Consider the following 23,948-nt stretch of genomic DNA (forward strand, 5'->3'; position numbering starts at 1 on the left):
TGAAACCAGAGTGTAGAAAGCCACCTTGATCAGCTGAGTGCTGGGTGGGTGAGGTATGGGAGTATCCGGATATGGTGCTTATAACCTGGAATGATAATTACTACAAAATTTAGTAATAATTTGCGTGCAACAGAAAAAATATGTAGGAAATCTGCTTTTCTTTGGATTTGGTGATTTTTTTTAATACATTAAAATAAAAATACTATTGCTCGGTAACAAATTATTGTACAAACATGTTTGAACTGTAGAATTGCAGGAAATTTAACGCTCTACAAAAGTGTAACGTATGCTTTTTCGGTAGGAAGTAAGGGGAAAAAGTTATTGAGAAAAAAGCAAAAAAGGGTCCAAAATTTTGAAGTTTTTCCCCCACCATCTTTTTTTTCACAGTGCTCTCGAGGTCCAAAACTTGGGAAAATGTTGATTTATCATCCCTGAACAACATCCCCAAGTTTCATTAACTTCCAACCTTTTTCCATCTAAAACTACCTGCTGACTGGACTATACCTTTACGATTTGAATCCATATATTTTTGGTATGACATTATTTTTCTCAACATCTTCATTCTCTTCAGAGTCGAGACCTGCCTCTTTGCTGGTAGAACATTGTTTTCAAACTTTTATGTCACCCTTCTCTTACTTTGATCTTCACTTTACCTCATACTTCTCCCAATGAACTTTGATCTTCGGCATCTGCATTCTATTAAATGCAACACCTCCCACATTCTTGACACAAGATTCAGTTTGTTGAAATCTCATGTTTGATTTTCATCTGGTACCACCCATAAAGTTTGTAGCTTGACTTGTGGTGATTGAATCAAAAAAGATACTTTCTTTGTGGAGGTCTTTACTAAGAAAAGTAGATGCATACAGACGACATTTGAGTTTCTGAGTCAAAATAGAATAAGGTGTGGTTTCTATGGTGTGAAGTAGGTGCCAGTCGTTTCAATGTCATAGTGCCTCAAGTCCTCAGGACTGTTGCTGAGCTGTAATCCATAACACAGATAATATTAAGACATGGAACTATAGGTAAAGCTAGAGACCATAGTGTAAAACAGCAATACATATTATGACAATGTATTAATTCCATATCATATATTTAAGGATTATTTTGGTTAAATATCAGAGAAGCTATCAAAACCTAAATGAAATTTGTACATTATGATTTTGTTTGATATTAGTTTTTCACATCATTTCCCAAACACCAAGTCATTGGCTATTACATAAATTTGCTATTATTGGCAGGAAAAGTATTTACTTTGACAAATCTCTCTTCTATCTTTTTCATATTATTTATTTATTTTACAAAATTGTTCCATTTGACAGGCTTCATAGCTTTATAGGCAGTCAAGTCCAAAAAACCTATCAGGAAAAAATAACTAGCCTACAATCCCATTTCTAATTACATGAGAACTTCAAACTATCAAAATAATTTTGGGGTGCCTTATAATTTGCTTAACATAAGTTTGAAGTTACATTTCACAAAAAGGGAGAATTTCCCAGCCTTTTTGTTGCTAAAAAGTGTTGAGGAGACTTTTAATGGCAGCCAAATCACCTCTGCAAATAATTAATCACCCTGCTTGATCATAGTTTTAGAGCAAAACAGTGAATTTAATTTTATCTCTCACACAACTTACAATTTCAACATTTTCATCAACAATTCAGGATGAAACATCCAGAATTTATCCAGAAGAAACATTTAATTTGCAGTGCATTATAGAACCATCAAAGGGAAATTTGTTTTTCATAAATAGATGTACAATAGTAAAAATCATTGTGTTCTCTTTGCAGGAACCAAAGGGTCTCTCAAAGGGAGGCGAAGTATCCTCCACCTCAGACTGTCTGGTCCCATGTACAGAGGACATGTGCATGGATAGACATTGCTGTGCCAGTAGAACACCTAGCCTGGAGTCCGTCCACGTTGACTGTCATGGTCACAAGCACAAGGTATCAAAAATCTAACCCCTTGCATAGGTAACATGTGAGACAACTGTTGAATTGTCACCCTTATGTTGCTACCTTCAGGGTCTGCTGGTCTTCTGCAGTTCTTAAAGCCAACTTCGAAACTTAATTTAGGCTTTGTCAAACCTCAATTGTCGTAAAACTAGGACATTAATTAGAGAATTGAAGGAGGATATCTACAAGAAAACGGCTTTGCTTAGTGGTTGTGAGGAAACAAACTATTTTGTTTTCGCTGTATGTTGTTCTCTCGTGAAAAGGCTGATCAAGCTTGGGTTAAAGTTGGCGTATCTGATTTGGCTCTTTTAACCCGAAAAATTAAAAAGCATGAAATAGGTATCTTTAAACCACATAAATGCTATGTTGCTATTTTAACTTGTTGGGTAAGGTTGATGTGTACCAGCAAAGTGCTAACATAGAAAACTTAAAAAACCACAATGGACAGGTTACTGAGAACAGGTATGTACATTCCGAGTTTAATAACTGGGTGAAATTTTGTGGTGAGTTTGAATTGGCACTTTGTGGCCACCATGAAAATGAAGAATCCCAAAACCCTGGGATATTTTCAAAGGCACATCAAAAGAAATTCAAAATGAACTGTTAAATTAAAGTATGCTTTCTGTGGGTCAAGAAAACAGAGATTAATCTGCACAGTATTTTTCGGTAATAGCAGACCAAACTTCAGACATATCATTGGTCTTACAGTAGTGTTTCGGTATGTTTTGTCAAATGGTCAGTCTGTTGAAAGATTTTGTAAATTAGACAATCCTGAGGGGCACGACATGGAATCATTAGCCAAATGTATCATTGCCAGTATAGAAGATGCTGTACAAAGTCCCGCAAAACTGGTGTCACAAAGTTAAAAAAACTCGTCCAAAAACACTACAACCACACTTTTTTGTACATTGCTACGCTCATCAGCTTAACTTGATTGTTGCTCAAGCAAGACGCCAAAACCAATATGTAATAATCTTTAGGCTATTCCAGATTTTAGCGATATCACAAATGTTTTTACAACCTCCCCTCAGAGAGTGGCTGTTCTGGATAAAGTTGTCGACAAAGGAATACCACGGGCGTCCGCTACAAGATGGAATTTTAAGGGCAGGACAGTAAACACAGTTTTTGAATATAGAAAGGAATTGATTGAATTCAAAGAAGAGATTCAATTGACATCCAAGCAACCAACAATAATCAAAGCTAGCGCCTTGGCTCGACTGCTAAAAGATAGCAGATTTATTTTTTGGCTTTCTATGCTCCTCAAACCCCTGCTGAAGCCTAATTTCATTAACAATCAAAAGCAAACACAATTTATCGAGAGCCTTGTTGTAATATTGTAGATGCGCGTGAAAATCGTAAAATGCATATTTTCATTTTAAGGTTAATATCAATGTTGCCGGGGGGCGTAACTACCTCTCAGGGTCAGAGCGCATTACATAGGGTACTCGGGCCTCTTAATTCGCCAATGAAATTGCACACAGGATTAGAAGATTGGCTATCGGTAGGCCTACATGGTTTAAAATGATGCCTTATCCGAAACTGTTACAAGACTTATGGAAAATCACGTCCATGTGATCTTGCTGGCACCAGCCAGCTTATGTGACCCTAGTAGCTTACAAGGAACTGGTCAACTAAGACAGGTCTAGATGATTTCAAGCAGTGTTTTATCTTAGGTAATAGGCCTAGGCCTAACGTGTACTGTATTTAGGACGTCTGTGTTAATTAACAAAACCGCTTTACAATAGGCCTAACTTAGTTGTGGGATTGTGTTTGTTAAATGTGCAAACATGTGTTTGCTGGATAAAGGGAATCTTTTGTTTCGTCATTGTCCCTGCGTTGCAAACCGCTAACTAAGGAAGACTTAAGGAAGACCAAGGAAGTTCATATAACTTAAATGTCTCAACGTGGGCTAAGTTAGTTCGATTAATTTTTGGAACGCAGTAAACTATCTATCAACCAGAAAGGTCTATTTTAGCTACCGTGTGGTCCTACTTACCATTATTGTTTTTATAGGATTTTGAAACTGAAGGAATTCAATATTCCTGGGATGTGTAACAGGGAAAATTTGTGTAGCCTAGGCCTATATTGGAGATAAGGGGGATCTTAACACTAATAAGCTTACGGTACCGAAATCCTACCCAGGCTGATGCTAACCGTAACCTATGGTCTGTGAGACTACATTATTTGAAAATAATTCACCACCCTTAGAAACACAAACAAAATCCCTTTGCCTGTAAGACCCCGCTTTAAAATACACTAACGCCGGGCTTTTGAGTCGGGCATGTTATGAACAGACAACCTGATAAGGTCACGGCACCTACGCAAAATGAACAACCAATAAACTTATATCAACAGGTAGGGGAGGAAAAGAGGGGAAGGTTTTCGGGGAATGGAATCCCCCAAGTGAACAGTGTTGCCAACGAACATTATCCGCTCAATTATCCTTAGGTTCGTAATCTTAACCTTCGTTTACAGCCACTACGGCTACTTAGGAATCCCTCCGACAAAAAAAAACTGATTGCATTTTAGGAATCAGCGTGAAAAATACTGTAAGTAGACATATAAAATTACATAATAACCCAGTGTAGGTACGGTAAATATTTGCCGCGAAAATTCCCGTATGCCTGTCAGACCGGGGTTCCGGTAAAGTGTTCAGCTAAGTAATGTAGGCCTAATATATGGGGGAACAACACTTTTCCCCCCGTTGATATCCTCCAAAACTTCATTAAACACTTTTAACACAGTTTCACAATTCACGAGGTGCATTTAGGGTGAAGTCTGTGTAGCCTAGCCTATGGTTTACACCAACAACTGATAGGCCTAGGGCAATGACAACATTTCACATTTAGGCCTATTTTGAAATTATCCGTGCATGTGGGACACTTTGCTTGTAAACTACAAAACAGAAACGTCATGGACGCAGCTAGAGCTAATAGTGAGCTATTGCAGACTTTAAGAAATCTAGAAACAAGAAAAACGTAGGCTAGGCCTAGGTAATGAAACTGTGAATTCTGGGCAGAACTTCATCTGTTCCATATCAGCGTGAACTTCAATACCAAAAAAGGCTAGTCATATTCTTCACGATATAGTGTAATGCTAAAATATCCTTTTATACACGAAATAATATTCAGCTAAAGTAATTAAAAGTAAAAAGTTTGAAGCACTAGGCAACAGAACGCAACGAAACGAACACTCTCAACTCTCACTCCCTCCCAAAAACAAACAAACAAAAACAATCAACAGAACACATTTTTTTATTTTGCCACATCTTTATTCTTTGGCGGCATAGAATGTTCCTCATGTAGCTTCGATGAGAGCTTTTAGTGGTTGATCGTCAGTAATTTTGTATGGGGACAGCTCACTTACTCTACAGATCATAGACTATACGAGCTTTTTAAATAATATTGAAGGTTCACTTGCACTACAGGCTCGTATACTATACGAGCCTATCGAAAATAAAAAGTAAATGAAGAGGGTTCACTTACTCTACAAATCATTGTGCCTATGAGCCTCGTGTATTATATTTAAATTTACAGTAGGAAGGTTCGCTTACTCTACAGATCATAGTGACTATGAGCCAAGCTTACGAATTATTTGATAATTCAGGAATCGGCTCGTATAGTATACGAGCCAAAATAATGCATAATATAAATTATAGGAATAGGCTCGTATACTATACGAGCCTGCAGAAAAATATTAGATGGCTCACTTACACTACAGATCATTGGCACAATGATCCGTAGAGTAAGTGAACCCTCTTCGAAATATTAGATGGTTCACTTACTCTACGGCTCATTTAGCTACTCGTTGCGCGGTTTGCGTTCGTGAAACTAGGCGCTATGCCCGGCTTCGATTGCTGCGACTGCCTACATAAGTGTATTGCATCACCTCAATTATTTATTAAAACGAAATAAATATGTATGCACAAGTAAATTTATTACATTTTTGGACTGAATACTTTAAAAATGGAGGGAGCATGACTTTTATGTTTAATTAAATTAAAAGTTATAGAATAAAACATATTTTGACTATGTGATTTGATCATGTTATATAATACACACTTGTATGATCCAGATACAGAGCTACAAACAAAACCTGTGGTCCGATTTAGATTAAATTTTGTATCTGGATTCATCCAAGAGTCACTAATTTTTTAAGCACGGGTTGAGAAATAATGGCAAAAATTTATAAAAACAGTTCACCAGTTTAGAATATTTCTCAGTTACTGTGAGTTGCAAAAAAAGTGTATACAGAAGCATTTGTGTTCACAGAAAATATAGAGGACTAGATGTATACAGAAGATATATTAAAATACAATACGCACACAACTATCAACGTTTACATATGTAAAATTAATGAATTTGTTGTATTGAGTATTTTTAACATTATGACGAAGCCTTAACAAAATATATTTTTTTAAGGAGTTCTAGGGTGTTAAACTATATTGTATTTATCTTTTGTGGAAGATTCTGTCCACGATTTATGATTGCTAACAATTTAATACAAAGATTTAAGTCTCTGTACGTGAAGACTAAAAACACGAAACAAACTTTAAAGGGATAGAAAAGATTTGATCAGGAGCTGGCGTTTGATACCTTTTGGGAATAAATATAGCCTCTACTTCAAAGGTATACATGGTGAGGTAGCCTCTGGAAGTCCATCTTCAAGTTAACAAAAACGTCAATAGGTCATCTAACCAATTTGGTTAGATGACCTATTGACGTTTTCTGAAGATGGACTTATTTTCAAGTCCGAAACAATAGTAGTGTAATACTGAAGAAGGATCACTTGACTAAGCCAGGTAACTTAAAGCATTTAGCTTAAAGTTATACAAGTTGGTTTCACACCAACATTTCATGCACATATGAAATCTATATAATTAATACGCGAACACGAAGTTTGTCGGTTGAATCCTCCACCATTTCTAAACCGATTTTATCCACTGACGTCTCATTGGAAAGAGCGTGTTGCGTAGATTTGCAAACTGGCCTAAAATTTTTGAAAAAGTCCCTTGGCCTCTGCCACAGTTGCTTTTTATTAAGTTCCCATGTTATCCTTACGAAGAACATAATATTGTTTACATCAGCTGTTTAATTTAATTGTGTTCTTTGTTTTTCAATTCAACGAAACGCATTGGTTACATTAACTGATTTTGTGGAAATTAAATATCTATCTATATACTAGCAGTCATACCCGTCCTTCGTACGGGGTTGGCACATAAGTATAAAATGATTATTCCAGTTATACTCAAGCTTTGCGTTTGCAATGGGGGAAGAAAAAGTTTGATAAAATTTGCTTCTTTAAATTTACAGTATACTATAGTATGACACATCTACAATAGTCATAATGTTCTACCACTTCACCTAAACAATAGAGAAAAACAAATTTAAAAAAATTGCTAAATATCACAAATATTCATGAAATCAAAAAATAAACATAACTGTAAACAATCCTACTTTGACAGTTCTCATTATGTATCACAGTTTTTTAAATGATAAAAAATAATAGTGCTGCACCCTGTTGGTAAATCTTATAACTTTTAATGCTTTTGCAAATCATAGAACCAACTTTTTCAGTTGAAACAGCTGACTAAATTCTTTAATTCCCTTTAAATATGAATACTCATAAGATTAACATGGGGAACTTCAGAGCCACTGGGGCGGAGCCCGAAAGGATTTTTGAGATAAGAATATGCCTATATGTTAATCGGGAATGTGAGCTATCATCATGCCAAATTTCAGCCCAATCCATCCAGTAGTTAATGCGTGATTGAACTTCAAACAAACAAACAAACAAACAAACACACAAACTTTCACATTTATAATACTAGCAGAGAACCCGTCCTTCGTACGGGGTGTGCATATAAGTATAAAATGCTTATTGCAGTTATGATCAAGCTTTAGTTTTCAATGGAGAGGACACAGTTTGATAAAATTTGCTTCTTTAAATTCACAGTACCCTATAGTATTACACATCTACCATAGTCATAAATGTTCTACCACTTCACCGTAAACAATCCTACTTTGACAGTTATCATCGCGTATCACAGTTTTTTATTGCTGCCTAGTTCAAATTAGCTGTTTTCATAAATGCAAAAAAATATTGTGCTGCGCCCTGTTGGTAAATTTTATAACTTTTTAATGCTTTTACATATCATAGAACCAGCTTTTTTATTTGAAACAGCTGACTAAAGTCTTTAATTCCCTTTTAATATAATTACTCATAAGGTTAACATGGGGAACTACAGAGCCACTGGGGCGGTGCCCGGAAGTATTTTTGAGATAAGAATATGCCTATATGTTAATCGGGAATGTGAGCTATCATCATACCAAATTTCAGCCCAATCCGTCCAGTAGTTAATGCGTGATTGAACTTCAAACAAACAAACAAACAAACAAATAAACACACAAACTTTCACATTTATAATATTAGTAAGATTAGTAAGATAAGATTAATTACGAAAGCCGATTCTTTGCGTCAAAATTGTGGGCGACTGGGTAGTCGTAGAACGACGGGAGAGGGTTCAAATTAAAGGTCTCGATCCCGGAAAAATAGTGAAATTCCCCAAATTTTAACACAAAATTAGACATAACCTTTGACTTAGTCAATGATATAACGTAAAATGTTCTCCATAAGAATAGCATTAGAAGCCATTTGTCTGTTGATTTTTGTTTACCTCAATACAGCTGATCGTGATTTATCATTAAGCCAGTAAGCAATATTACATTTGGATTTAACTCGTTTGCCAGTAAATTCTGCAATGTACTGTATACTATATTAAACCAGGGATGACGTTACATACAATTGAGACTTTTGTCGTTATGTCTTAGAATGTTGAAATTAATTTTACTGTGCAATTTGCAAATTTGTGTATTTGTATGTAAATTAGCCAAGCGCATGAAATTTAGTAGAATCGTGGGAGATGGTTAAAATCAAAGTAAATGGAAGTAGAATGGCTGAAATATTTAAGCTTTGGGTTTTTTAAACATATGTTCACGAAGTTTACAAAATTATTTTACTTTGATTACATTTCTTCACATTAGTAGGTTATTGTTGTGCTGCGTGCTGAAGGAATGTTTAACATGAAATAGCCCCATTGACTAAATTATCAACGATGCAAGATTAGTTAGAAAACTTCTGTTTTGTTTTTATTTCAAAACATATGTTGAAAATTTATTCAAAACTTTTGTTTTAAATTTCACTAGTTAACCGCCCGTGCTCCGCCACGGGAATATTGTCAGCAATAAAAGAAATAATAATTAACAAATACTGTTTATCTTTGTATTTTATTTAGGGGTTGTTTAATTTTTTACATGAAATAGAACTGATAGTTTGCCTGTATAAACTATTTTATGTTAATCAAACCGATATATTATTTTAACCAAATGAATGTTTTATATTAATTCGAGTTTCATTTGAAAAATAAATAGTATACGAACTGGGCAATGCTGATAACCTAATAAGCAGCTATTTATGATAATTAGATCATTTGCTCAAGTATATTGCTATATTCGTCGTTTTTTTCATTACCTTTGTTGTATGGAATAAAGATAGTGACTTAGCCTACATGTAAATCACGCATCAGCAGTTGGTCGCATTTCACGAATCTTTGACCCATACTGTGAGTAAAAGCTGTGTTTACGTCGTATATATAAAGATGGGCATACTTTGTTCAATGTTAAAATTAAGTAAGATATAATACAAATCTGCATTTGAAATGGCCAGTTCTTCTTTCTGGTAGTGGTAGTCTACATAGTTTTAAAATCCACGACTCCTTTTCCATCAAATTGGACCGTTAATACCCCCTATTAGCGGTCCAATTTGATGGAAAAGGAGTCGTGGATTTTAAAACTATGTAGACTACCACTACCAGAAAGAAGAACTGGCCATTTCAACTGCAGAATTGTATGATATTTTACTCAAATAGTTTTTTTGGTCTCTTTTTACCCTTAATACTTTTTTTTATAGTAGCTGTTGATAAGATTTTCTATAAACTCAAAATGTTGATAAGGAGTTCATTTTACCTTCCCCTTGTGACAACATAAGGAAAAAATATTTGTGTCCCATTTAGTCTGTTCTGACTCAAAATTCATAGATTTGCAGTACTGACAAATCCAATCTAACGACGACAATTCAAAAAAATTGGTATTTTTCAGAAGGGACTTCCAGAGCACATTTAACACCATCACTGGTCTTTACCTTTTTAGTTTAATGGTTCTCTACATGTTTTTTTCGTTCTGTATGTCTCTTTACGCCCGGTTAATGATTACCTTTTCTTTTTCTTTAAAATTGTACTTTTCACATAATGGGGTTAACGATAAAGTTTTATAACGCTATAATGACCCGAGTCAACATTGCCATTAAACATCAAGTCAGAGACTTCTTCGCCAGAACCGAAATCGTAAGTCACAGTTTCTCAAGCAACTTCCCTGTGTAGGCCTACTCGAACAAATATAGTAACTAAAAAAAAAGTAGGGTATAGTTCACTGATAAATTGTAGTTCCAAATATCCCAGCGTACTCGCCATCTCGAGAAGGTAAAATTTGGCCGTCGAACACTGATCTTGAGTAAGATTAATCACTTACGATAAAATGTTTGTATTTTTACCAATCATTAGCAATTATCTATACAACTTGCAAGCGGATTTCCCTATGATTGTTCTGGTGGCTATAGAGAATAAATTATATTGATCAAAACAATAAGTTTCCACCCCTACTATGGGTATTATTTCACATTCCATACTCAAACTTAAACTCAATTACCACTTTCCTTCAGATCACTTTGCAGGAAAACTAAAACATTTGTGTGTCCCAGTTAGTCTGTTCTGACTCGAAATTCATAGATTTGAAGTAGTGACAAATCCAATCTAACGACCCCAATTCAAAAGAGTTGGTATTTTTTTTGTAGGGACTTCCAGAGCACATTTAACACCAACACTGCTCTTTACCATTTTAGTTCGATGGTTCTCTACATTTTTTTTCGTTCGGTAGCCTATGTCTCTTTACGCCCGGTTTTTTTTTGTCACGAGCCTGGGACTGTTTTTTACATTACTTCAGGCTAGACCTAGGGGTTGCGGCATTATCACTTAGATAAAATCCATTGGTGACTTGGCGGGGATCGAACCCGGGCGCTCTAACCACTATGTCAGCTCGCTCCCCTCTCTACGCCCGGTTAATGATTACCTTTACTTTTTCTTTTTGTACTTTTCACACCCTGGGGTTAATGATAAAGTTTTATAACGCTATAATGACCCGAGTCAACATTGCCATTAAACATCAAGTCACATACTTCTTCGCCAGAACCGAATGGTAAGTCACAGTTTCTCAAGCAACTTCCCTGTGTACTTTGTGTGTATGTTTCCCACTCATTAGCAACTATATGTACAACTTGCAAGCTGATTTCCCCATGATTATTCTGGTGGCCCTAGAGAATACATTATATTGATCAAAACAATAAGTTTCCGTTCCCTACTATGGGTATTATTTCACATTCCATACTCAAACTTAAACTCAATTACCACTTTCCTTCAGATCAATTTGCAGGATAACGAAAACATTTCAAAAATAAGTTAACAAATACACTTTCCTTGATCAAAATCGTGTGTTTATTAACAGTAACTCCAAGTTTAATAATTGCATTCTGAAAGTGAGGTTATAAAAATAATAACAAATGTCTTACAAACATTAAACAGCTGACGAATAATTTATAAACTGTGTATTATATTCTTCAATAAGAATTGTATTGACTCGACCTTTAAAGGGCTGTAGGTCGTAGCCCTTAGAAAAAACGTAAATTCTAAGGAAGTTCGGCAAATCTACACACTATCCCCTTTAATTTGAGACATAAATCTTATTGAAAAATCTTAGAAATCTTAGTTTCGAAACTGACAGTTTCGAAACTAACACAGGTCTGAGGCAAGGCTGCAATCTCTCACCAACTTTATTCAGTTTATTTATCAATGACCTGCCGGAGGCGGTATGAGGAGGATGCGATTTTGGTGGATCGAAAATAAATAATATGTTGCTTTACGCTGATGACATTATTCTCCTGTCCCCAACTAGTACCGGGCTGCAGCACATGATAAAAAATTTAGAAACCTACTGTGGGACATGGAATTTAACTGTAAATTTAAATAAATGAAAGATTATTGTTTTTAGAAATGGTGGGAAATTGAAGGTGAGCGACAAATGGTGGTATATGGGTAAACTTATTGAGGTGGTAAATGAGTACAAATATTTAGGAATCACGTTCACAAGTTCCCTTTCTTGGAGTAATAATTTCCAAGAAAAAGCCAGAATAGGTAAATTTGCTGTTAATTCAGTCTGGAGTGCTTTATTTAAAAACCCAAAAGTACCGCTATGTTCTAAAATGTGTTGTTTCGAAGCGGTAGTGCGAGCTACAATCTGCTACGGAGCTCAGGTGTGGGGATGTATAGAAAGCGATCAAATAGAATCTGTTCAAAAAATATTTCTCAAAAAATTATTTTCTTTACCTTTTAACACACCAAAATATGCATTATATTTGGAAACATGCTGTGAAAAGTTATACTTTTATACTTTGAATGTAAACCTAAATTATTTATTGAAATATTTAACGTTACAAGCGGGGAGATTGCCCAAAATTTTAACTAAAAAAATTATTTCAAGGAATGTATTTTGGAGTAAAGAATGGAAGCTTCTGGGACAACAATTTAATATAAATATTAATTTTCAAAATGATGATTTAGCGGAGCTTAGCGAGCAGTTGAGGTCGGTAGCGGAGGGGCTACGTTGTAGGTGGAGGGGGGAGTGTGTTGGTCGGGCGCGCACCTCCGTCCATCACAGCCAGTTACTCACGCTCGACCTTGAACTTGGAGATAAGAGTCCCCTCAAACTCAACAATACTCGTACCATTTCGTGGATTCTTAAAGCAAGATTAGAGCTTATCAACCTGAATTACAAGCCTTGGCTCGATCAAAATTATAGATGTTCCTTATGTAACCTAAATGAAAATGAAACAGTCTATCATTTTATTGCACTTTGTCCGATTTTAAAACACATAAGACATTTTTGGTTGGGAAAACTTTTTTTAACACATTGCGTGCGGGTCAGTCGCCGGCGACTTATTCCTTATCATTGAGATAAGTGGAATTTTCAAGAGTAAACATGACGGCCGCATTGAAAGAGTTAAATGAAATAGAATATCATCAATTTATAAATGGGATAATATAATTGGCGAGCTTTAGCTAGTTATATAAAAAACGCTTGAAAGTATAGATGGGAGATAGTGACAGAATTTAACTTTTGAACCTAAATTAATTGTATATGAAACTCGTCTACAGATAAGTTAGGGTCAGTATGTTTTTGTTGTTTTTTTTCACTTCTGTAATAAAGTAATCGTTCTCTCTTATATCTTTTCTCTTATGTCTTTATTTCAGAATTATTAATAAATCTGTTTAGTGCTCAATAGGCCTACTATTCTAATCGTAATTGAACAACTCTATTGCCAACAAAACAGACGGTTATTAACCATTGTTTTTATGTGTCTGTGTAAAAATGTATTCATGTTCTAAATTGTACAATAAAGCACATTTTCCTTTCATTTCATTTCATGTATTTGCTAAGGATTATATGTATTCCTATACATTAGACCTAATAGTTTTGCCAGCATATCAGGAAATATTCATATGCAAACCTACTCTACTCCTGTTCTGAATATAAGAAGGTTTTAACTTACTACAAGATTCCCGTACGTAGAACGGGCAAACTGCTAGTTAATTATAATTTCAAAGAATTAATTATTATAGGAAACAGTAGACTAATTTCAAACGATAATTATTTCTTCAATTTAATTTAAATACATAAATAAAATATTCACATTGTTGTATTATTTTCCACAGACTAACTTAAATCACAATATTAAATTCGTCAACATGAAAGCAATTCAAAATTCATATCTTCATCTTTTCACGACCCACTTCAACGGAAATAACCGCTTCAACTGCTTCTGTCATTGATTCTTCATCTCATTTCTGTTGATCAGTTTTTCTGGTATAATTTCTCACACTCTGGAATATTAAGACAACACTTACTTTATATGCTTGCAAAAAAAAAAACATATTGGGGTAGAACGGGATACCAATGCATTCTGCCCTATCCCGTTCCACCCCGACAACACAGTTTAGGTTATCAAATTATGCTGGATTCAAAAGACGTCTATTTCACCTTAGAATATTACTAGGCTAGAGCTGAACAAGCATACTGTAAGGATATATGTCAGTAAAAGCTACAAACTTGATATTAAATAACTTACCTTACGCAGAAAACTGCTAAAAGTTGTAAAAAGTTGATGAAATACCCATGTCACAACAGTTCAGATGGTAACACTTTTCCAATAGAACTAAGATGGCCTCCGAGGCTGCCTTTTGAGTTGAATAGTTAGTAAAACGCTTCACTAGTAAGTTACAGCACCATACAACAAAAATAATACAGCTATCCCGTTGTACCCCGGTATCCCGTTGTGCCCCGGTATCCCGTTGTGCCCCAACTTCCCCTACAACTGGTCTTGTCCAAGGTTTGAACCGCTCTGCTCCAGGCTACTCTCTTATCAGTTGAAACATCCTTATCAGTTGAGCTGGTGAACTGATACAATGGCTATTGTCTGGTTGGGTTTGGAGTAATTGTTTGACATGATCCTCTAATTTTTATTTGAGCTGATTGCGCGCTCATCAACTAAAAAATGTGTAAATTCATCTTTTGAAGTGGCCAACTTCAGTAAATGATAATTAGTGAGGCAATAGAGTATATCAATTGTTACAGAATTTGTTATATAATCATGTAAGCTATCAATAAAAATTTGCAAAGACGAAGCAGGGCTGCGATATATGGCAGTTAAGTTACAATTCACGCCTGCCCACGTAAAAGTCAAGGAAGCGACACCGCCAATTAATAGCTGGTTACAGGAAGTTGATCATGAGTTATCTATGTATATTACTATTCCATATTATATACCTAAATTCGCATTAAATAATTTGTGATTCGGATTAACAATTTCTTTACAAATAACAAAGGGAGATTCATCGTAATCTATGTTCATTATCGGACAGATATTCGCTCTGCCACTGCCAGCCAGTGGCGCAGCGTGCCGTCAACGGTATTCGTCAAGTTCAATGGGGAATGTATAGAATGTTTGCGTCCCGAACATAGATGGAAGTCAACAAGGACGAAATTAATTGTTGCTATCCAACTATTACATCGCTACACTATGGAATAAATTCCGAACTATTTAGCTATTTTGAATATAAAATCGTATACTAGATTTCAGAAAATTGTTTAGCTAGGCCTATTCGAGATAAAATCATGAACTGAATTCCAGAGAATAATGAAATAATTTGAAATGTAAAATGAGAAATATTTTATTAAATATACTGATTACATACGTTAAGGAAAGTATTTTCAAGAAATAATGCAAATACTGTACTCTGATAAATAGTCGAATGGGAATTTGATAGTATTCGAATGTAATTATTTCGATAGTTTAATAATTATCTGAGTCGGCTAAGTCTAACTATCTGAGAAAAAAGAAATTTTTAGGTAAGGAAATGCCGATATACCGGGTGTTTCAAAATGACTCACCCGGTTTTAACGCTTTATAACTTTTATACTATTAAACTTACCGCTATAAAATACACATCAAACGAATAAGCAACTCAAAGAGTTTATGCCTACCAAAGACACATTATTTAATAAAATCGATCCAGCAGAACTGTAGATTTAATTGTACAAAGTTAAAAAGTTATCTCCAACTTTTTTTAGCACTAGAAATTTGGAGGTTACTTGACGTTTTTGCAAATAACTTTTAAATGGTGAGGAAATCGACCAAAGTGGAGGGTAATATTCCGAAAGAGAATAAAATTTCCTACAATCTACTATTATGCATTTTTTTGAAAATACTCAAGAAAGGTACCAAAAATTGCTTAAAAATGAAAAAAATTGAATATCCCCCGCCTTCAATGTAGACAATAGACATAGCAAACATTAAATTTCCCACTTTTTTATTTTAAGGCAAATTTAGGCTTCTTAACAATGAGCTCAGTTACTCTAAAAAATAGGAAAGTCAATAATACATTTTAACTAATGCACGTGATAAAGTAATATAACGATTTGTTTAAATACGTGATATACAAAAAAGTGAAATAATGTAATAATGTAAATGAAGTACACTTTTTCACGTAGGTTAGGCCAATAGTACAGTAAAATAACAATTAAAGTGATAACATAAATTAATACAAATCAAGATGAAAATGATTACGGGATGGAAATGCAATTTGCAAATGATTGCTGTACTGCAGATTAGAAGATATCCGATTTAAATATCAAGGCAATAAGGATTGATAGTATTAATGAAGTAAAAAAAGTTAGTTTACACTAGATTGGTCGAAAACTTAGATATGTGAGACATGTCAAATAGGTACCTGAAACTTCAAAGGGAGTTTTCCTTCGTCACAACGCGTCAGTTCTTATCGTACTTCTGTTCGACAAATAACCCTCCAGCATAGTTTTGAAAAATTGGTTGTGAGGTTACTGTTAAAGCTGGAATTGCGTGACATGGGGGATGGCAGTTAGATGTCTCAGCCTTATCATTTTCATAAAGTTGTCAATATAATCTCTCTACGGAATGTTAGGTGTAGTGGAATGTACTTGAAGTGGAGTTGGCTTTTATTCTTGAAATTTTAGGGACCTCCTTGTTTAAATGGTCGCGCAGCTTCATTGGCAACAAATAATGCAAATAACATAGCAATTTAACATTTCCAAAAATAAAAATAAGTACTGTAAATTGGCTGTTACGTTAATATCGACGTTAACATGCATTGTAACATGTAAACGTGGAGACAAAGTTTCCAATTAAATATTTAGATTCCTCCATGTTAATCTTATGGGAGAAAACCTAACTTTGATGAATAATCCTGCCCAAACTAATAAAGATTTTAAAAATTTAAAAACACTTTGCAAAACTACAGATCAGGCCAATTCTTTTTACACTTTAATCATTAAAATCGAAATTCAATCTATGCCTGGCTTGTTCTCAGCCAGGTCTTTGCCCATGAGAACGTGACTTGAACTTGAGATCTTGCGATCATCTTTACTTTTCATTCCTATGAGGGGTCAGCGAACGTTTTGTATTGTTCATGAGTTTGTAAAGAAAATGATTTAATAATTTAAATTTTTAATTTCCATATGTTTATAAGGGCATTTAACAACTGCGCAATTAATAAGTACTGTAAACCATATTACTGTAAAAGGCCGGTCTTTATAAATTATATAGTTCTAAAAGAAATTTCTATTTGACCTCTTTGTCACAAAAACATACTTCTTTGTGTAATGATTGTTATGTAAATGCAGTTGTCATCGTAATTTACAATTATTGATCTGTCTAAGTGTTATTTTTTCAATAAATGTAAATATCTTGTTTGGTAAACAAAGGATGTAATTGAATATGTAAGTTAAGACAAGTATGCGAAATCTACAGTTTTCCATTAGCTCAAGCCTAAATTATATTGTATGTAATGTAGCTTGTTATATTTCGTTATTTTGTCACGTAAAAACATTTAAATTATGTATGATGTATATAAATATAAAAAAAATTAACAACAAATCCATTTGAAAGTAAAGTTTAGACATTGGTACATTATCATTGGCGAAAATGCACATGCACATTAACATTAATGCGGCTATGTGTTTAAGTTGAGACACGTTTGTAGAAAACACTAAAAAGGCAATCTTCTAAACAATTTTAAAATATTTACAACTTTAATTATATAGAAATGTTCATAACACAGTAAGTAATTCCATTAGTTGCACAAGCTTTTACGTGAGTCTTTTTAATTAATTGAAAATTAAGTCTGTAATAACTCTTAAAATAGCTCCTGTAATACCGGTACTTGATAATTGCTTGATTTCTAGCAACGAGTACACAAGTTAAAAATTCAACAATGCATTAACATAACAAGCTCTCTTTCACGTTGCAAGACTAGTAAACGGCAGAAGTAAGGCAGAACGGCAGAACTGCGGTATTGGTTTACCATACACGCCTGCAACGATGCGCTGCAAACCGCGCGACGAGTAGCTAAATGAACCGTAGAGTAAGTGAGCCTTCTAATATTTGTAGAGGGTTCACTTACTCTACAGATCATTGTGCCAATGAACTGTAGAGTAAGTGAGCCGTCTTCTATTTGTGTAATAGTTATCATGAAATAGGCTCGTATAGTATACGAGCCTACTCCTGTAATTTATTTAAATTCAGTATTTTGGCTCGTATACTATACGAGCTTATTCCTGAATTATTCAAGAATTCATACGCTTGGCTCATAGGCACAATGATCTGTAGAGTAAGTGAACCCTCTTCATTTATTTGATATTTTTGATCGGCTCGTATAGTATACGAGCCTGTAGTGCAAGTGAACCTTCAATATTATTTACGAAGCTCGTATAGACTATGATTTGTAGAGTAAGTGAGCCATGTGTTTTAAGTATTACATATTTGGAGGCTCATTGTGTCAATGATTCGTAGAGTAAGTGAACCCTAACCATTTTGTATTTCTTTCTTGGCTCATATAACCGACATGTCATAATGCCGATACTGTCGGTTTTTTTTTATTTTTTATCTTATTTGCTTGAAAGCAGGCTTATATTATATGCAGCCTCGTTGTGCACTAATTTATTTGACGATTCTGTGGTTTTCATTAGAGTTTGGTGAGTTTTTGTTAGTATTGACTTGGAATTGTTGAGGGTATTGTTTTAGTTTGGTGGTAAATTTGATTTTGGTTTTGTTTTTGTTTTTTTCCAGATAATAGATGGGATTTAGTAGGATTCTAAGGCCATGAAAGGATAGTTGGGAGAGGGGTTGGGTTACTGTCGGTTGTATAGGATGTCGGTTAAATTAACTAACAGACGGTGGGTTAGGTGGTTAGTCCAGTTTCGGTCATTTGAGATGTTGGTCATACGGGAACGGGACCCGATGGCCTATAGTTGGAATTTAAGAGTTTGGTGCAGTAAATGTTTTTTTTCCAATAACCGTTACGTTATGTGAAATAGCTGCATGATAAAAAATATATTTTTCTGTATTCTGTAACTGAAACATTCGTGTTCATTCATTATAGTCACACACATGTTTATGTTACCGGTATTAAATTTACATACATACTATTAGTAGGTAAATACTATATAGGTATACTATATTAGGTACCTAGATATAGATACGTAATTTAATAGCTGCCTGTCCTGTAGTGTGAAGTTTAATGTATTTCTTGATCTATAATCTAAAAAAAATATTGTGGACATTTTAAATCACTATAGGACAGTGAAAAAATACATGGCATGGATGGTATATTTTTACCATAGATATAAATCTGCAATTTCCAATTGTCTTTTAGATGACTCACCCTAACCAATAATTAATTGAAAATAAAGAATAAGTGACCAGCAAAACAAATTCTTCGGCTCTGTGTGTGTGATTCAATATTTATTAAATTGATTTATTCATAGTGAATTCTTAAAATTATATCATATACAGCAATTTCCTATCGCATAACCGATATACGATATGAGATCTTCTACAAATTCCAGAAACAAAACGCTTACATTATTTTGAACTTCCATAAATAGTTTCAAATAGACTTGGGCTCTGGTGGACATGTGTTTTGGTGTAGTTTAGCGGTACATTGGTGGAGGGTAGAACTAGTGGCGGTTCTAGGACCTTGACAAGTTGAGATAAGAATGTTCCCCACCAGAAGATCCGTCCGGGGGTCCTCCCTTGAAAAATTTGCTTTTTTAACTGTTTGATGACTATGAAAGCCATTTTAACGTCTTCAACTTTCCAAAAACCTCCATTACGTTTCAATGACAAAATATATGTTAAAACTTTTATTTCCAGGATTCAATGGGGCTCCTATAGCCCCTCTCCCCCCTTGTGACCGCCACTGGGTAGATCATTATAGATAGTGAGCTTAATTTTTAGTTATGTCTCTGTGTAAGCTAGATTGTGTTGAGTCTAGCATGATCTTTTCCTAGCATCTAGCATCTTGATTGCATGGTTGCACTAACGCATTTACTTCATAGCCTCCTGTATATTAGACGAGGCTGTGATTACTTGCATAAATGTTAGGAATACGTTCTACCTTGTGATTAAATAATTTTTATTAAAATAAAAAAATAAAAATAAAAGTCAAGAAAAATATACCAAAAATCTTATAACTGTTGTGTCCTACTATAACGATGCGAACCAATATAAAAAAAGGAGTTAAAAGACTCCTTTCTTTGTATTTTTTATGTATTTTATTTTACTTGCTTAAAAAAATAAGCTCCTAACAAATTTATGCTATATTTAAATTCATAGTGCAAGCAAATTTAAAATTAATCTCAGCCATATATCATATACTGCATTTATTTATTTATTCTTTACACAGCATGCACCATTTTACATAATATTCACAGAATTAATATACAGAAATATAGCTAAGCACGAAAATACAGACAGATTTTGAACACTAAAAAGTACATACACACGATACATTGAAAGTCAATTTGTAAATACAAATGATAAGTAGAGTAGAAACTGTTGAATTAAAAATGTAATACCTGTAATCTTTTATTTAAAAACAACTAGGATGAATATAAATATCTTTTTCTTTGTTTCTTTTAAACCAGTCTAGAATAAATTGTTGTAAATTACACCACTTAAGTAACAACCTTAGAAACAATTTGCAAAAGCTCAAAATAGATTTCTGCCTCTTCTAGGATTATGAACAGGATAACGATTCAGAAAACTGCCCTTTGTTAAGTTAACCAATGATCAAATTCTTCAATGAATCAGGTGAGAGAATTATAAGTTTTTTATTTTACTTCACGTTTTAAATCACGGTTTTATCAGCACATATGATTTTGATTCTATCAGTGTTGATATTGGGGAATCACACACCGTTTGTTTGATACCTTGACAATTTGGTTTATGGAAAATATTATCATCACCATAGGCTACATCAACATCTTCAAACTCGAAATTTTAAAGACATCATTGAAGAAAAAGTCAAAATGATGTAATAAATAGAGGTACAGTACTGCTTCATTCATGTCTTGTGTTTTGTTTACAAGAAAAAGTGGATAAGTGCTTTCGCTTTGGTGCTGGGTTTTGGTTTGAATGCTTTTGTATTGGTGTTTAAATTTTATTTATGGATTATACCAACAACTTTAAAAGCTTTAAGTCCTGAGTTTTGTCTTCTCATCAAATTACTGTAGCATCTTGAATAACACCGAACAACTAACAGGCCTGACTTTTTTGAAGTCCGATAAAATCTTTTTTGCTTACTTTTTATTAACATTCACTCATTTAAAGCGAAGGATGTATTTATGACTTTGTATTTTATTATGTATTCCAGGGGTCAACAAAGTCAAGAAGTCCCAGCTCTAAGTGTGAAAGTTCATGTACAAACTCGTCTCGCAGCAAACATCAAGAGACTGCGAAACCCTGCTCTTCTCAGTCCAAACCCACCTCGAAGACAGAAACACAAAGCTCTGGGGAAGAGTCACCCTCAGTGGATATGAAAGCAGATCTAGTCAAAACCGAACCTCGAGATGTTAAAATAGCTGCGAATAAAAAACCCATTGAGTCTAGCAGACAAACTACTGTCATTTGCGAAAACCATCCAGCGCCAAAACCAACTGATGTTGATCAGAAGAAAGAAACTAAAAGGGAAACTAGTGATGTTTAAGTACCAGTGTCTTGTGGTTGTGTTCACCAAATATATTTGTTAAGTTTTTGTAAGTTAAATAAAATTAATGCATAAGGAAATCTGTATTTGAAAAAAATAATTGTGCATTTATAGAGTAAGTAATGAAAAGTATATTGAAAAAAATTGAGCTTATTTATTAAAAGTTAATTTGTAGGTACTCAATTTAAATGCAAAATTTAAATGCAAGGTATTAAAATAGTCAAACAGTTTCATGCTATTAGAATATTTAATTTAATATAAAAAAGATATAGCTATATTTAAGACTTTATATGTATTTATCAAACCTAAAAGTATAATTTTATCAATTATCTTTCTTGAACAGTTGAAAGAAATTGTGCTGAAGAATAAATTTTAGTAATTTCTACTAATCTACATTTTCCTCAAATCCTGTTATTTTAATTTAGTAGTTTTCACTACCTAAAAGACAGAGGGTAAAATATTTGATTGCTCAAATAGATTAGCATTCAGAATTTGAATTTATTAGGTACTCTAGGGCTATTATATTTTATTTGCGTCCAGCTTGCATTTTGTAACACATTAAATATCCCTAATTAAAATTAAATATCAACTCAAGTAATGTTTACTGAAGAAAAGACTGCATTCAAGTTTATGTATTACAATAGCTCAGGTTTTTTAGATTAAAACATTTGTTATTTTCTATGTGAGTTGTGTTGATTAAATTGTTAACTAACATGGAACAAGAAACATTTTTTTATGTTTTCTATCTGAAGTTTTTGTGCTTGACTATTAATGTTAGTAACATGCTTTTAACCTAATGCAAATATACCGTAGTAAATGTTTTGGCTTAAGTTAAGTTACACTTTTAATCAATTTGAGTTAAAAGTATATGTGGACTGTACAAAAGACACTAAAATTACAGTAGAACCTTGCTGATTCGAATTTCAGAGGAAAGACAATACATTTAGAACTATAATAAGTTTGTAATGTAGAGAGTCTGAATTATAGAGGTCAGAATAAATAAAATTCAAATTATGGAGGTCCCAGTTTTAAGTGTAGAGAGTTTGAGAGAACGAATACTAATGAACACATCGTAGGAACATCAATAAGAGCTCATTTCATGTTTCAAGAGGCATATTTTTTCTCCTAAATTCAAATGACAGAGGCTTGCAGGTACACAGTTCGAATTGTAGGAGGTTGACTTTGAATTTTGGAGGTAACAGTTCGAATTATGGCAACAAAATTTGAATTGTAGAGGCTCGAGTATGTGCAAATTAGAATTGTAGAGGCATAAAAACCATTTTGAATTATGGATGTATTATTTTTTTTATTTTAGAGGTTTTCTGAGGGGAACGGACAAACATTACAAATTTAGAGGTTTTCGAATTACCGAGCCTCGAATTAGCAAGGTTCTATAATGAGTGAATGTGATAAAACCAATTATACTCCTTTATTCATAAAGATTTTAGACAAAAAAAAACAACTAATCAATACTAGTTTCCAGTTAAACCTTAGGTGTATCGTAATAAAATGAATTTCTATGCAAAATTATTGATACTGATATTCCGTAGTTCAAATATACGCTTTAAATTATAAACATATTGATGGCAATCTTTTGAGAGAGAAAAAACTTGCACCTGGCAATCGGCTAAGTGATTGGCCTATACTTCATGTTGAGGCATTAAAGAGTAACCATCTACTGTATCATAGAGACTTATACCATCTATTATAAAAGGTATATATGAACTAAGTTTGAATCGGCCACAACAGGCAAATGACTCCTTTATATGAGTACTGTGTTTCAGTGTTATTTTATCAGCATTTTAACATAAAGCTTATTGTGATTTTACTAGTAAGATTAGTCTGAAAAAAATATGTGACTGAATTTCAATTCAGGGTATATTTTGTATGTTGTAATTTTAGAGGATATTTTGTAAATATATTTGTATTGTAGTTATGATATTTTGTGACTTCGTATGTAAAGTTGCACATTTGATAATAAAAATAATTTAAGTAATATTCACATTGGTACCTTTCATTCCTCTATATGGTGTTAGTATTCTATATATAGGTTTAAAAATTATGTAAATTTGTTTCTAACGCATTGAACTCCATGCATAATTCAGTGATTTTTGTGCATGTTTTATGATGTTTTCCTACATCTTTTGAACAAAAATTTATATTATTTTAAAACAAATGATTGGTAGATAGATATGCACACACTGGGGCATTGTAATAAATTAATGGGCCTGGAGGCGCAAGAGGTTTTAAAT

The 23,948-nt window shown here is 33.8% G+C and overlaps 1 protein-coding gene across 1 annotated transcript in view; it reads left to right on the forward strand.

Annotated features, from left to right (window-relative positions):
- LOC128984706 (proton-coupled zinc antiporter SLC30A1) overlaps positions 1 to 23,683 on the forward strand; it is a 57,173-nt gene extending 33,490 nt beyond the window's left edge. Inside the window, exons 10-11 of the mRNA XM_054404046.1 lie at positions 1,788 to 1,943; positions 21,364 to 23,683. Coding sequence (XP_054260021.1) covers positions 1,788 to 1,943; positions 21,364 to 21,696 — 489 coding nt within the window. The 3' untranslated portion in view covers positions 21,697 to 23,683. The remainder of the gene's footprint in view (positions 1 to 1,787; positions 1,944 to 21,363) is intronic.
- Positions 23,684 to 23,948: the final 265 nt, after the last annotated feature.

The sequence above is a fragment of the Macrosteles quadrilineatus genome, unplaced genomic scaffold (genome assembly GCF_028750875.1).
Source record: "Macrosteles quadrilineatus isolate MER2022 unplaced genomic scaffold, UCM_ALF_1.0 Scaffold_2__2_contigs__length_208266976, whole genome shotgun sequence".
Lineage (NCBI taxonomy): Eukaryota > Metazoa > Arthropoda > Insecta > Hemiptera > Cicadellidae > Macrosteles > Macrosteles quadrilineatus.